Source organism: Caloenas nicobarica, chromosome 1, assembly GCF_036013445.1.
Source record: "Caloenas nicobarica isolate bCalNic1 chromosome 1, bCalNic1.hap1, whole genome shotgun sequence".
Lineage (NCBI taxonomy): Eukaryota > Metazoa > Chordata > Aves > Columbiformes > Columbidae > Caloenas > Caloenas nicobarica.
Window position 1 is genome coordinate 101,148,420 of NC_088245.1, and position 15,784 is coordinate 101,164,203.

The 15,784-nt window shown below is 35.3% G+C and overlaps 1 protein-coding gene across 2 annotated transcripts in view; it reads right to left on the bottom strand.

Moving 5' to 3' along the window:
- The window catches only part of NLGN4X (neuroligin 4 X-linked), a 127,938-nt gene extending 114,641 nt beyond the window's left edge, over positions 1-13,297 (bottom strand). For both annotated transcript variants that reach the window (XM_065633979.1, XM_065633969.1), the window contains exon 1: positions 12,776-13,297. In XM_065633979.1, coding sequence (XP_065490051.1) covers positions 12,776-13,247 — 472 coding nt within the window. In that variant the 5' untranslated portion in view covers positions 13,248-13,297. The remainder of the gene's footprint in view (positions 1-12,775) is intronic.
- Positions 13,298-15,784: the final 2,487 nt, after the last annotated feature.

A 15,784-nucleotide genomic window follows, 5' to 3' on the forward strand; every position in this document is an offset into this window, starting at 1 on the left:
ACTCAGGAGTAATTTCTTTATTAGTCAAGAGATAATGAAGAAAATTAAAGGATTCACAGAAACATTCCAAGCCTTTATGTTGCATCTGCAAACAGCACACTTTCTTCCAGAATCCATTTGTGGCCTCACATTTTTGGTAAGCTCTATGAGAGAAACCTATTAACTACACATCATATATTAGTAAGAGCTTTTTTTTCATTCATCGGTAATTTATCTGATCTATCCTGAGTTTAAATAGATTACACTGGCAGCTTATATGCCTTATCCAACCACAAAGTTTTTCCCATCTTTCAGTATTCGAATGGCATAACACTTCTGGCATAACTCTTACTGCCTAGATGCCTTTTATCTCTTGGAAAAAAATTATATGCCATCTCATTTCTGACTCTACTTTGTGAAGACTGACAGTGAAGAATTAAATGTAAACTTTGACAGTAAGGTTTCACTCTTCTATCAGTAAATGAGTCAAATCACTTTTTAGATGCCCAAGTTTTAAACCTCTCTACTGAACTCTTTAAAATTGTCATGGTACAATGACTCCCAAATCCATTGCCCTTTGGAACTTCCAGAGTTTTGCTTAGAGGTTACAATACAGAGCAACAATATGCAAAGTGCTGCCACTAGATGGGTTCAGAAGAGAATAACGTAGAGCCTAGAAAAAACTATGCACATGAATAAAAGTAAGAATGTTGTCTTTTAAGTTGTCGATATATAGGAAGTAACTGAGCTTTTTGTCACCTAGAGGTGTTTCCTTCTTGCAGTTGTTTCTAAACCTAATCAGAGAAAATTAGTGTGATCCTGATTATCTAAATGGACAACTAAGGCACAAAGGTAGTTGACAGTCTGTTGTACATCTCTCTCTGTCAGAAATGCCCTCAGACCACCTCAGTCCCAATGTACCTTAGCTATACAATTCTTTAGGTAGATTAAAAAAAAAAAAAAAAAAAAAAAAAAAAGAATAAAAACCAGGCAATTTTGCCTCACATCTCTATATTAAACAAGAAATCTGTAATAAATCTGTACAAGAAATGGAGAAATTGGAAGATAAATTAGTAGGTGTTTATGGTTGCAATTAATGCTTAGAAAAGAAACAGAAAAGTCACAAAACAACCAAAAAAAGTTACTTGTAGTAAACTGACACATTCATTAAGTACCTCTTGAATAAAACACACTTTGAACTACCTCCAGTTTTAATGCAGAAAAAAATGTTTTATCATGTTTTCAGGCACTAATGGCAACTATCTTATCATTTCTGTTGAGGCAAAGCAGGAAAAAGATCACAAGAGGAAAAAAATTATCTAGACGAGCAAAGTGAAAAGCTTTTTATTTGGATTTTGAAATAAGCCAGTTGGTAATCTCAACACTAAGACATCCTGATTTACTGTATTAGATAGGCAAAACAAGCATGGTAAAATAGCATGCATTTAGAAGTTTGATACTATATTAAGAAATAACACACTTGGAAGCACCACTTACAAATGGCATCAAATATTGATATCATAATATTTTTAAAACCTGATACATGCTGTTACTTTCTAAACTTATAATTACTTAATAACTTCTTCAATTATCTAAAAATAACGTAAAATTATCTTAAGTAATACATTTTCAAAGGTGCTAAAAGCTGAAAATGAATGGTTGAACTAAAGCAAGACAGATGTTATACAGTGAAGATCTTTCACTGGCTTCTTAGATGCTCAGGAATCTTTATAGGCCACTGTACCCATTTAGAGAACTGACACTTTCATTATCTGAACATTATCCCGCTCTTGAGTCTTGCATTACTCCAAATACTTGCTGGCCATATTTACACAAGGGGGTGTGGGATGAGAATTTCATTATGACAAGCATATGCAAGCAAGAGCTGTTCAGCTAAAAATGAATTGTGAAAACAACAACAAACAATAACAACTACATTAAAGAAAACCCTGATGTACCACCATAGGGTACATTAGGTTCTTCATGAACTACCCCACAGCCCAAATGCAGCTTGCCAGGCATAGCTGAGTGGCCCACTGAAGGAATCCAGTACACAAGGACTAAGGTGTGAGAGAGAATCAGATCAGGCTTTCTCCACCTGATCCATTCACACCCACTGCATGGCTAATTTTCTGGTACGCCTATTTGATAGCTTCCTGCATTCCAAAACTTATTTAAGAACTGTAGATGATGTTTCCTCACCTTTTGCTGCTTCTTGTGTGTAACTTCGAGGGAAAAAAAAATATATATATATATATAAAAGAATATTTGCGTAACACCTTTTGTGGAAATGGAAACTCAGACTACATCTAGCATGGTCAGTGGGTTGAGGGAAGTGATTCTCCCCCTCTACTTCACTATCATGAGACCCCAGCTAGAGTACTGCATTCAGCTCTGGGCCCTGCAACATGAAAGGGAAATGGACCTGTTGGAGTGAGTCCAGAGGAAGGCCACAAAGATGGGCTGAAGCACCTCTCCTACGAAGACAGGATAAGAGAGTCAGAGTTGTTCAGCCTGGAAAAGTCTCTTGGGGACACCTTATAGCAGCCTTCCACTACCTAAAGGAGACCTACAAGAAACCTGGAGATGGACTTCTTACAAGGGCATGTAGTGTTAGGGTAAGGATTAACGGCTTTAAACTGAAAGAGAGTAGACTTGGATTAGATATAAGAAAGAAATTCTTCACCATGAGGGTGGTGAGGCACTGGACCAGATTACCCAGAGAAGCTGTGGATGCCCCACCCCTGGAAGTGTTCGAGGCCAGGTTGGATGGGGCTTTGATCAACCTGACCTAGTAGAAGGTGTCCCTGCCCATGGCAGTGGAGTTGGTACTAAATGATCTTTAAGGTCCCTTCCAACCCAAACCATTCTGTGATCTATGGTTTGTCTATTTTACGGTATTAACTTTTAAAGTGAGCAAAGGTATTCACTTATAACATGAGCAAAGAAACAGCAGCAAAAGTCAGTAACGACAAGTGTGTGCAAGGAATAGTGAAACTGAATAAAGAGAAAAGAAATATGGCTTGAACATCCCTCAGCAACTTTTTGTGAAAATGGCTACAGTTAGGAATAAAAGTTTACTATTCAATCCATCTACATGGTTTGGTTCTGGCAATAAGACTGAAAGTATTATAGATAATCCTTTGATAATGAAAATAAAGAATAGACAATGCTGCATGATTTTTAGAAATTTTTCTCATTTTTATGTTCACGTTACTGCATTTATTTATATTTTGTTTTTTCTTCAATCTGTTTTCATTAAAATATTTGCACTGAGAGATTGTCATACTAAGCTGCTCTCTTCTGTACAATATTTGTGCTATTTTCTTAGACTTAAGCACACTTGAAGGTAATTTTTAGTAACAAACCATAGCAATTACTTCATATGGACGGTTTTATACATCATCACAGTAAACATCTGATTTGATCCAGCTCCCAAGGGCACACCCTAGTCATCAGTTGCAACTCAGCCTAATGCACCTGTTCCCTGGGGGCAGCACAAGATCTGTTGTTTAGGTAGAGAGAGTTCTGATGACAAAAGCATTTCAAATCAGCAAGACCATAAACATACCAGTCCTTTGAATCAGATACGTTACACATGGAAGCCCTCCATAATTTGTGTAATTTGGCACTCTGACTTGATATAGCTTAGTTATACTGTTAATTCCAATGCCACAAGAGCAAAAAACTTAAACACAGTGTACTGTCAGTGAGGATGAAACTTCAGCATGCTTAACATTTTTGTCTCAGTGCCATAAGAGGATGTAAAATGCATTTGCCATTTTGCACGATTCAGCTGTATAACTATAATACAGAAAACAGAGTCAATGCCATCATTGAGAAAAAAAGTCTGCCTCTGTCTAAGTTCATTTTATAAATTAGAAAGACAGAGTTATTCCTTTTTGTGTAGGAATGTTTCTACTAACTCACCATAACTGAACAGATCAAATTTTCTATTTTGGAATCAATTCTGCCATCAAATGCCTTGTAAGAATTTCAAAGCAAGTATTATCATTTGTTATTCGGTTACAAACTGGTGTGTTCTTAGTTTGCTTCTCATCTAAACTTCTATTATTTAATAATAAATTAGTTTTGTGCAAGTTTGTCACTGTGAGTGCATGTTTTCCTTGAATAGACTTTATTCCATATATAAATTCCTCAGTCCACAAAAATAGGAAGAACACTAGCAACTTTATTAATTTTCAGCTTGGGAAAGGGATGGGATATCTTCCTATCTGTTTAAAGGGCACAAACCAGCATCTATTAGCATGTTTCACTGGTGTGTTCACCGGCATCATTTTTGCCACTCTCAATGATGTCAACAGATAGAAAAAATGAGTTTGCTGGTAACTTGTGCTCCCTCTGCTGGCTGAATAAAGCATGAAGAGCAAGCAAAAGCATAACTATTGGGGTAGTATTACAAATGCAGAATTGTTTCAAATTTCCTAGCCACACTAAAAATACCACATAAAAGATAATTTGATTCTAATTATTTGTAAGAAGATGAAATGTATATATTTGGATTGGGTTTTCATTTGCACTACTGCATATTTACTTAACCAGACAATGTATCCATAATTTCCAGCTATGATGGCTTGTAAACAGTACCAGTGATTAATCGGATAGTAATTTGAGTCAGCACAAAGTAATTTCTCTCCATTAGATTAAATATGTCACACCCTGTCAATTAAAAATCCATTTAATACCAAGCCAGCAATAATAAGCACGTTGGAACAAGGCACCAGGAATTCTATTTGTGACTAAATTTCCCTATATACAGTGTAGGAATTTGGCTTAGCATTGCAAGTAAATTTATTCTTTGCTATAAGTTTGCCTACAGCAAGAGCTGTAAAAGACAATTTTTCCTTTTATTATAACATTTCTGTAATGGATTTTTAACACATCAGCACCAGATAGCTGTAAGCATTAGTTCATTTTCATGGTTTTATAGTAATTATTTCTTATTGTTTGTCTCATTGTGTACCAGGAGCAACATCCAAATTAAAAAAGCCCTAAACCCTAAGAATAAAAATTTATCCGTATTCCCTCAGATGATGATAATATCGCAAGCACAAATGAAATATGCTATCTTTAACATACTTTTTTTTCCTTTTTTTCTATTTGGATAACAACCAATACATTCAACCAGTACTACCACAATATTTGAGCATATGTAATTGATTATATGCAATTCTGAGAATTTTATCTGGAGTCATAAGCAAGAAGCACTGATGTGTAGACTTGAATGCTGGAGATATTATTTCATTTTTAAAAGTATGACAAATCAAACTACTATGCAAAAAGCTATTATGTTCAGGAGAGATTTTTTGTCTTCATTTCAGTTGTCACCAGTTTTTTCAGGAATTCTGAGGAGCAAATGATGAGCTTTTGCTTTATTTTGGTTTTGCATTTATTTATTTTGTAAATACTTAAACATTTCTAGAACAGAACTGTAAATATGCCTGATTCACATACTACCTATGACTATCACATTGATGTGGGGACATTTCCTTTAAGTATTTTCACAGATGTGAACTAATTTATGAGCCTTATGAGTAAGTTGAGCTACTCAGATGGTATCGGTTTTGTCTGAAGCTGTAATTAATGTGCTAAGTAAGGGAAACTAAACCAAATTTTACTGAAATTAAAAAAAAAACCCACAAATGAAAAACCTCACAAGACATAACTTTCAAAACTTTCTGACCTATGCAAAAAATATCCAAAGGAAGATCAATGAGCTTACAAAGTCTTAATAGGAAATTAAAGAAAATACAGATCGTGTAGCCATGACACTGCTAAGATCTGCACATATTCCACACTATTCACTACTCAGAAGTCTGCTGAGCACCTACTGTACTGCACTAGGGCAGAGACACAGCCTCACCGCTAGTAGGTGTCGTGTTGATTTGTGTTTTGTCAGAAAGCAAGAAGACACACAGGGAAAAACTACATTAAAAACAAAACAAAAAAACCCCAAACAAACAAAGAAAACAACAACAACAAATGAACAAACACTACCAAAAAAAACCCCAAAACACCCTGAAGAGACAAGTAGGAGCCAAAGGGCAGAATGAAGTAAAATTGCCTGTCTGATCTGTCTCATGACCCACATGACTAAAGACTGTTTCTTTTGCATCACTGAGCCAAATGGCACAGCTTCTACATCTCTTTGACTAAGAGAATGATAACATTAATTTGTCTTTGCAGAAGAAACATTAATTCATTGTGTTTTAAAGAACATTTGCCCCATTCTAGCAGGTTTTTCAATATGAGGCAATGATGAGACTCTAGGAAACTGTGCCAAAAATCCTGTTCAGATTAGATAATGTCATATTGAATGCTGAGTCTTCTCGCTAGGCTTCGCTGCATCTCAGTTCCTGAAAAGGCCATTTGGATGCAATCCTGTAAAGTGCCTGTGGAATGGGCAACTCCTGGAGGGAAGGGCAACGTTTTGAAATCACCAACTAAATCTGAGTTTAGCTCTAAGGATTTAAGAACTTTAATTCATCTAGATTAGAGTCCTGTTCTTTGGTGTCAGAAGGTATTTGTGACTGTTAAAACCAAGAATGTAAAATAAGGGCCTGGATTACCCACAGCTTTATCCTGCTAGGCAGAGGATAGTCAGACATATGCCTTCTTCTTTCTCACAGATGCTGCGATATTTCTGGATTAGGAGGAGGGGATATATTGGACCCTAACTGTGAAAGAATTGGCTTCAGGCTCTCTGACACAATAGGGAGTTTATCTTTCACAAGGGAGAGCAATTTTCTCTCCGTCACGAAAAAGTTTATGTTCAACTGGGATTATATGCAGTTAATTCCAATGTTATCATCTCATATTGTAACTGCTATCTTTTATTAATCCCTCTCACTTTGGAAAGCGATACAAGCATTTTACAAAATGATATGTCTTATTGTGTATATTTTTTGTGCAGTATAAGCTGAAATGCACTTAAATAATGAGAGAATTTTAATAAGGAGTTTGCATTTTTCCAGAGAAGACAAAGAATTGACAGAAAGGGTGGAGGTTAAAAATAGACCAGTCATTGACAAAAACTGTGACAATCTTGAAACTGAGAACAAACTTGTTATATTCTATTTTATCTCAGAAAAAAAACATTATTTGTAATACGTAGCTATTCAAACATCATCATCTATTAAAAAAAACAATCCTAAATATGTTTTAGAACAGATTTAAAATATTTTTAAATATATCTATATAATGAATTTGCTTTTAAAAATACCTCGGAAAACAGAAGTACAACTCTACATACCTACACCAATTATCCAAATTATAACTAATTTTAAAAAACAGATAATAAAGATTTTGAGGAAGAATCAAAACTATAAACCTGTAAACAAGAGATATTGGATTCTTAATTTCTTAAAGCTATATGCATAAATCCTGAATTTGACTTCTTAAGTAGCTACTTAAATTTACAAAAGTAGTGAAGAAATAATAGAACAATTCAAATTTTTAGATTACTTGATAAATGACAGGTATGCATCTACTGAAACTTGCAACTACATACAGTTTAGGAGAAACTCCTCTACAGAAATTCAGGTTTATTTGTAAAATAGGAGTTAGTATTGCTATTATCACCTGCTAATAATTCAACAGAAATAATGTTGTACGATATTGTACCTATCTTGTATGCTGTGTTACTATCTTTATGCATGGATCCTTACTCCTCATGTTAATAAAGAAGTCATTGAATAGTTTAGGTTTCTTTATTCCATGTCATCAAATAATTGTAAACATAGGACTCATCTTTCTACTACCTTTTTCTCCTTCCCCCAAAAAAAAAAAAAAGCCAAAAAGTTAATTTTTTATCAATCAGGTTTTATCAGTATAATTTTGATTAAAAGACTCTTTCCAAGTTAAACAGACACTGCAGTTCAACAGCACTGTCAAGGAGAAGGCTGCAAACAGTTATATACTAAGCAGACATTTGACTAATATGAAAAGGTGGCAGAGTACGCAAGCTATAGAAATAACCTAATGCACATCTTCTTTATCAGTTTTGGTCAAATGGTTAATTTCTTTATTTCTTAGTCAAATAGACACAGAGTCTAAAGATGCATGTATCTTTCCTTCACATCACTGCTCAGAGAGAGAACACTGTTGATCTCTTTGCTCTTGCTCAAGACTTTTTTCTTCCTGGTAGCCCACAGTTAAATATAACACGAATCCTGGGCAATGCTCTCAGTTTCCCTAATCTAATGAAAAAATCATGACCAACCCATTCAACTTTAATAAGCATCATGGCCTATCACCTTTTGTTGTCACTTCAGCTATATTTATTGTGATGTAAATGACACAAGAGTTCACAGAGCATTTTTAGTGAGCAAACCTCTGAAGATTCTAAATACTTCATTAGTTAATCCCTAACAGATATATAGTGGTTGAATAGCTACTCACTCATGTAAAATGTACCCTTTATCTGTATACCAAAGTAAGTGAAGTATATATGCTATTGACCATGCAAAGACAATGAAAAGTCACCTTTTTATTTTATTTTCCATTTAGATCTGAACAGATCAGGTTTTAAACAAAGAAACAAAAAGATTTGTTCATGTTTTTTGGGTTTTGTAGGGTTTTGTTTTGTTTTGTTTTATTTTTACTTTACCTTGCTTTTAATACAGTTTCAAAGTTTATCATAGAAGAAATTCAAATTTAAGGTCTTTTCCATTTGTTTTTAGTTATATTTTTTCCCCAGTTATGATAAGAGTTAGCAATCTCCTTCAGCATCCACAGATTCAAATGATAAAGGCCAGGGATTAAGCACAGCCGATTAACAGTCTGCGTCCTCTTCAATCTAGCATTTCCACTGTAGATAAACCCATATTCAGACTGAAGTTATAATAAACAGACTGTCCTCAATATCATTTCCCTAGATGACCTCCTCAAAACAGACATTCAAGTATTCTTGGGGAAAATTACAGTTCATAGTAACTAGAAAAGCTGACAGGACAGCATATAGGCCCACTAATGATTCTGAAGATCTAAATGTTTAGAAAGCAATTAAGATAAAATAATAATCGTACTATAAACATTTTATTTGCTTCAGTTCTAGAGTAATTTATTATAAATTTGATATATAAAATAAAAGCAGTTTGCTATGTTTTATCTTTATTGCTTGCATTGTGTATCTTTAAAATAACTACATCATTATTTATACTTATTATGACCAAAAAAAAAAAGTCTTGATAGATTATAGTGGTTGCAATTTTTTCCCTTCCAAAGCCAAAGGAAACAAATACTGAAATTCTCCTGGTACTCTAGATTCTCTGAAATATAAGTGTTACTCTAAGGAAACTCTCAATATAAACCATTTGTTAATGTACAACAGCAAAATAATAAAATTCCACATGGACAGAATTGCAGGTATATGTTTTGATTTCTATAATAAATAATATTTTCACCTAAATTTTAAAAAAAGCTCCTTAAACAAAGACATTTTCTTCTTCATAGGAACAATTTAACATGGAAAATTCTGACAGGATTCTGCTGCTATTTCACATTTGAAATCCAGAATCTTATGGGTCAAAAGAAAGGCTTTGATTAATACAGATATAAACTGTGTAACAGAGCCATTTAATTTCTTTACCTAGATACATCAACTAGTTTAAGGAACTATAGAATTTTATGTCATTTAATATCAGTGTACTTCTTCAGCCAGAAGCAGCAGCATTTCAAACCATTTTATTATAAAAAACTAATCCTATCTACCTAGTTAAAGTGACTGTATTCACCTTTTATTTCCATTAGTTTATAGTGGCAGAATTCCTGTGAAACAATTCTGAAATCAGATGAATGCATGTGTGCATTTATTCTTCAATTCTTTATTCAAAGTCCATGGTCAAAATTTGGTTCTCTTTGACCAAACCACACAAGTAATAACAAACATGTCATGTTATATAGAAAAGAAAAGAAAAGAAAAGAGAAAAGAAAAGAAAAGAAAAGAAAAGAAAAGAAAAGAAAAGAAAAGAAAAGAAAAGAAAAGAAAAGAAAAGAAAAGAAAAGAAAAGAAAAGAAAAGAAGAGAAAAAAAAAGAAAAGAAAAGGAAAGAAAAGAAAAGCACCAACACTCAGCTGCATTTTGATTAGTTATTCACCAGAATTAGTTTGAATTAAGCACTGCATATGAACCCAGTTAATTCATTAGAGTTGTTCATCATTTCTTTTCACCAAAGTTTTCTTTAAAAAAAGCATAAAATGATTCAGATTAAGTTTTATAGTCAGAACATTAATTAGGTTTGGATGATTCTATTCACCTTTTCTTCCAGACACAAAAGAGTTTCAAAGCTCTTTTAAATATATCTCTATTTGAGAAATAATTTAAAATGTGAATTTAACTCAAAGTCACTCACTTTGAGATCTTGCTTCAAAACCTAATTTCATGGTCTGTCTCCATAACAACATAGCTTATTTTTGCCAACTAAGACTCATGTAATGAAGCATAATGTGTTTAATCAGATTGTACGGGCTACAATTTAAGGCTGTTTATATTTAGTATGATTTGGAGACACACTAACTTAGGAGATGTGATTTGTAGGTCAGTTCTCCTTAATCGTCCTTATGAGCAGAAGCTTGCATATTTTCCTTACCAAAAAAGCCACACTAAGTTATATTTAACTAGTGATAAGACATACAGCATACAATTAAAACATCATGTATTCCATCTACTCATTTTTAAGTTTCTTGTTCCCCATTGGAACCTGCTAAAAAGGCTTGTCATATTGTACAGGAACAATTTTACTTTAACCTCATCACTGACACCAAACCTTGTCTCTCATTATTCAGCTATATACTTTGTTATGCGTGGGTTTCTTTTTTGAAGAGGATATATAAAAGAAAATAGGCTCAATTTACATGCTATTTAGTGTAAAAAAAAAAATCTAAAACCAGGAGGAAGAGTAAGACACACACTTTTTCATGGAATTAAGCGGAAAAAAAGGTCTACGATAGGTAAAATTAAATATATCAGTCCTTTCTATTTTTAATCTAAAAGCAAATGTCATCAGCTATTACAAGCAAGATGAGGAATTTTATCAGTTGTTAGTCATTCAGCACGCAGTATTTTATTATTCTCCATTTAATATCTAATATTATTTTTCTAGACATTTGTATATATTTTTCCATGTCTAATTTCCTGTCTTCCATAATTAATGGATGAAGCTTCTTATTACTAGATTGGAGGAATATATGAATTTATTAACAGTGGGCTTTAAAATAAAACTGAGTTAGCAGATCTGATATTCCTTGTGTGAGAACAAATAAAATCCTAACTTGAAATGCTTTCTTAGGACAAGCTTGTCCTATTGACTAATTAAAAGCTGCAGGATAAAATCCAGACAATAAGGAAGTTTGGGAAAGAATTATCTGTGTTATTATCCAAGGAGTGAGATGCAGTGCAGCAAGACTGGAAGAGGAAAAGAACTCAGTGGAAAGATCTGCTCCTTCATCCACATGCACTCACACATCCACACACAGAGCCACATACATACAGCTTTTCTTTCAGAGCACTTTTCGTTTAAGCAGCTTGGCAGTATTTATGTTTGCAGAGCTCCCAGTACTCCCAAACCTTCTCCTTTATTTTTAGTTTTCAGGTTTTTGCTTCAGCTGATGAGAACAGGAAAAGAAGGTGGTTTGCTTATTACTGGCAAACAGCTTAGAAATTCTCAGTAAAGAAGCCAACCAAGGCAGAAGGATTATAATAATCAAAGTAGAAAATTTGCATATTTAAAGTATGGTTACTGACAAACAACAATGCCTTGGTTATGCAAATCAACCCCCCAGCTAACATGAAGGGATTTGTATATCTGTGAGAAATCTGTCACATTATGCATCGGTAACTACATTCTAGGTGGCTGAAAGAACTGGCTTTTAGCACAATATTAAATATAATTGCCAGTAGAATTTTTTATTTGCTTGTGATATAGAATAAACTTTAAACATGCAGAGCCTGATGAAAATAGGTCTTCTTGTCTGTAGGAAGCAAAATCATTCAAAAACACAAAAGGCACATTCAGTATGCCGTAAAGCTAGAATGTTTAAGATCAAGATAATGAAAACATTCAGAGAGTTGTGTGTCACCAATTGTGTTCATCCTTTTTGTCTATGTAAGGCAGTTTAAGGTAGCCCTCTTGAGAGAGTATTGCAGAAAACAGATGAAAATTTAATGTCATCAGTTCAGCTCTGAGTAATAAAATCATGTTTACTTCATTTTAAACTTAGCGAATGAAGAAAAAAAAAGTTGGACTGAAAAGTTCCATAGGTAAAAAACCTGGAAAAAAAATGCACACTAAACTACTATAACAACTTTCTACTATCTATTTAAATCAAGCAGAGTTAACAGAAGGCTCAAAGGTATTATAATAAAAATAAAAAAATTAGATTAGGGAAATTCTCCTTTAGAAATGAGTATGCGCCAGTATTTCTACCATTCATGCATGGGAAAATAAATATGTTACTTTTGGTTAATGTTTATTTCCCCTTTCCTCTCTTGTGAATGATGCTCAGCTGTAGTTCAGACATAAACTTAAGGCTGGCTTATGTGCCCTAGCCACTGCTTCCAAATGAAACTGCAGTTTGGTGTTACACTGAAACATGGAAGAGAATTCATGCAAGCATGTTCAATCTACAAAGTATTACTTATAATGAATGTTCAGAGGCATGATCCGTTTCCACAGATGAAACATGGAGGAAACTGAGCAAGATGCTTTAAAGACCTGGCTACCGCTCATGTGCAGAACTGGTGAGTGCGCTGCACAGTGGTCCTTAAGTGTACTTACCATCCTCTGTGGGCACATAGATATTCAAATACAGGCAGTCTTCATTTTGATCTTGAACATATGTCACCACAGTATCCAGATTGGCTGTAAACCAGACCGGCAGCATGTCGTTGAGCAGTGACCTCTCATCCAGGTACTGAGGGCAGACAGCGGCAAACTGTGTGGCGTTGCGGACACCCGTCCAAGATGATGGTGGCTCCGGGGGCTGAAATCGCCTTTCCCCAGTTGGAGGAGAGGCGTAAGGAACACCCAGGTACTGCTCCACTGGACCAAGGATCTCATTGGGCAAAGGTGTTCTTAAACCACGTATTTTGCCATAATTTGTGGTAACCACTGGATACTGTGCTTGGCCATCAATGAGAGTAAATCTTATAGCCAGTGCAGTTATCCACAGGAGGAAGTTAGAATTCAACATGACACACACTGGAGTGAAGATCAAAGGCAGCCATAGGAGTCCCATTGGTTTCGACATTATTTAAATCAACATCAGCAGGGCTCCTTTTTCCACAGCCAGTAGAAAATTAATCAGTCAAGGAAAATGAAAACTAATACAATAAAATGTAGTCAAAGGAGATGAAGTGATGGAACTCGTAACCTTTTTCAGGAAGCAAAAAACCAAAACCTGATGTGTGGTAGGTGCCTCAGCTGACTGGTCGTAGACAAATCCCGATGTCAGAAGAAACAAGGGAGTGTTTGCCCCTAAGGCCCATCCCAGACTTCAGCATTGGCTTAATCCTGGCAACGCATGGCACTTTCCAGGAAGTAGCGCAGGGAGATATCCACAGTTATTCCAATTCTCCAGTGAAATGGTTCCTTCCAGTGAAGTTCAGACCACTCAGTCAGCCTGTGGCCAAGAGAAAACAAGAAATTCAAATCAATGGACACATTAATATTGTCATAAATCTAAAAAGAAAACCCAAACAAAACAATTAAATTCACACACTACTTCCATGCCAAGGCCCACAAATGTTTTATGAACTTTAGGCACAGTGGTTAACTATGTGTTTCCAAAGATATGTAAGATAAGAAAACTCAAAATTGAAGCCACAAACTTGTCAGAGGTTATACCACAAGCCAAACATTTCTGCTCCTGTGCATGCTTCCAAACCAAAGCACCGCCCAAACATTGCTGCTTTCAGGAGGGGTATCACATTTAAGAGCTATCTCCAGGGTATTTTCTGCTCTAAATAAACAGAATCTCCCTTTTAAGCATATTTGCACTCCCACAGCAAACACTCATTAAATGTTTTGCTGTATTGGACAATCTCTCTTTGTTATGATATGAATTATATATAAAAATATTTTTCACAGGTATGCTCTTCTTTATGATAGTCTAATTTACCTCCATCTAATTCAGAAATTCCAGCATTACATTAGTTCAAAGCAAGTGTGAGAACAGTTAGTCAAAATTCAATACAAAGTTATTGGTTTTCATATCTGTTTTCTTTGTTCTATGTCTGACAAAAAGGAACAACGGAAACTGAAAAGAAAAAAAAATGTTATACAATCTCTCAAAATTCAGATCTGGCCTACATAATGTTACAACTATGTAATGCTATCTTCTTGTATGCTTCTACTTTTAATTTTTAGACAGAAGGGAAGTCATACAACAATTTGATTTGTAATTAAATACAAGTCACTTATATGTTTATATATGCTAATCAGTACAAGCAGTAAAAATAAACACACAGCACTTGTTAATACATACATTCTTCTACCTGAACAAAAAATGAGAAAGTAATTCCACAACTAAAAAATCCTTATTATAGGAAACTGATACCGATACTTTACATTTGATAGGATGAACACACATTTATATATAAAACATATACAAGTGGACTACCAGGCCTTGTTTTCAGTCAGACCTCTGTATCGTGAAGATATAAAATCAGTTTTCAAGAGCAGAAAAAATACAAGGTAAGTAGCTACTGATGGTGATTTCAAATAAAAACAAACAAACAAACAAAACAACAACAGGCAACCCAAAAATAACCACAGGAGACATCTATGCTGATTCTTTTAGGCAAGGAAATAATCTGAAATAAAGATAGAAGACTCCTGAAATTCTTCAACAACTTCATTTTAGCACTCATACCGCAATATTTTTGAAACAGCTGAACACCAGAGGCCACATACATTTCATTTATGGTGAACCAAATTTCTGTTGACATTTTCACTGGTAAATAAGAGGCTCAGATGCTGCCTCCAAAAGACTTGCAACTTAAGCATAATTTCTGCAGGACAAATCAGTAACATCTCTAAGTGCCATGTCCCTGAGGGTACCACCACCCCTTGCAGGCCCTACCAAATCCCATCTGGGACCTCTCCCCACTCTGCTGATAGCCATGGGACCCCATTTCAACCCGGCCCAGGGTCATTGGTCTCTGCCCAAGCTATGCTCCAGGGAGTCCTATGCTCGGACCCAGGCCCAGGCCAGAAATTGGCCCAGTCGAGCTCAGACCTGACTCCTCACCCTGACTGGCCTGATGAACATCAGGCAGTGGCAGGGTCCTGTCCCTGTCCCCCGCCCAGCCTCGACGGGGTGTTTTAGGAGGATGTCCTGTCCTGCACCGTGGGCAGCCCCACTCCAGCTGCTCCCTGGCACTCAAAGTGGTCAGCTAGATATCGGTCACGCAAAATTCCTCCTCAAGCACCACCTTGCCTTCTGATTACTGCTGCCTCCTTGAACAACAGAAGTCAGTAGCAGGCAATTGATTTTGAGTAGTGTTTCCTCATGCTCTCTCCCATCCTGGCTTTGGTACACTTTTCTGACCATGCAGCACAAAGTAGATTTTCCAGTTGTACTCAACTGAGGATTTAATCTGTGCTCAGGGAGGAGCAACAGATCCTATTCCCTTGGCACCCACACTGCAGAAGTTTGTAATAACATTATAAGAAAAAGAAATGTGAAATAAAGCACTGAGAAAAATGACAAAATTGAAGGAAGGACAGTGATCTAGATGATGAAAAATGGATAGAGAAAGAAAAAAAATTGTGTGGGCAAACACA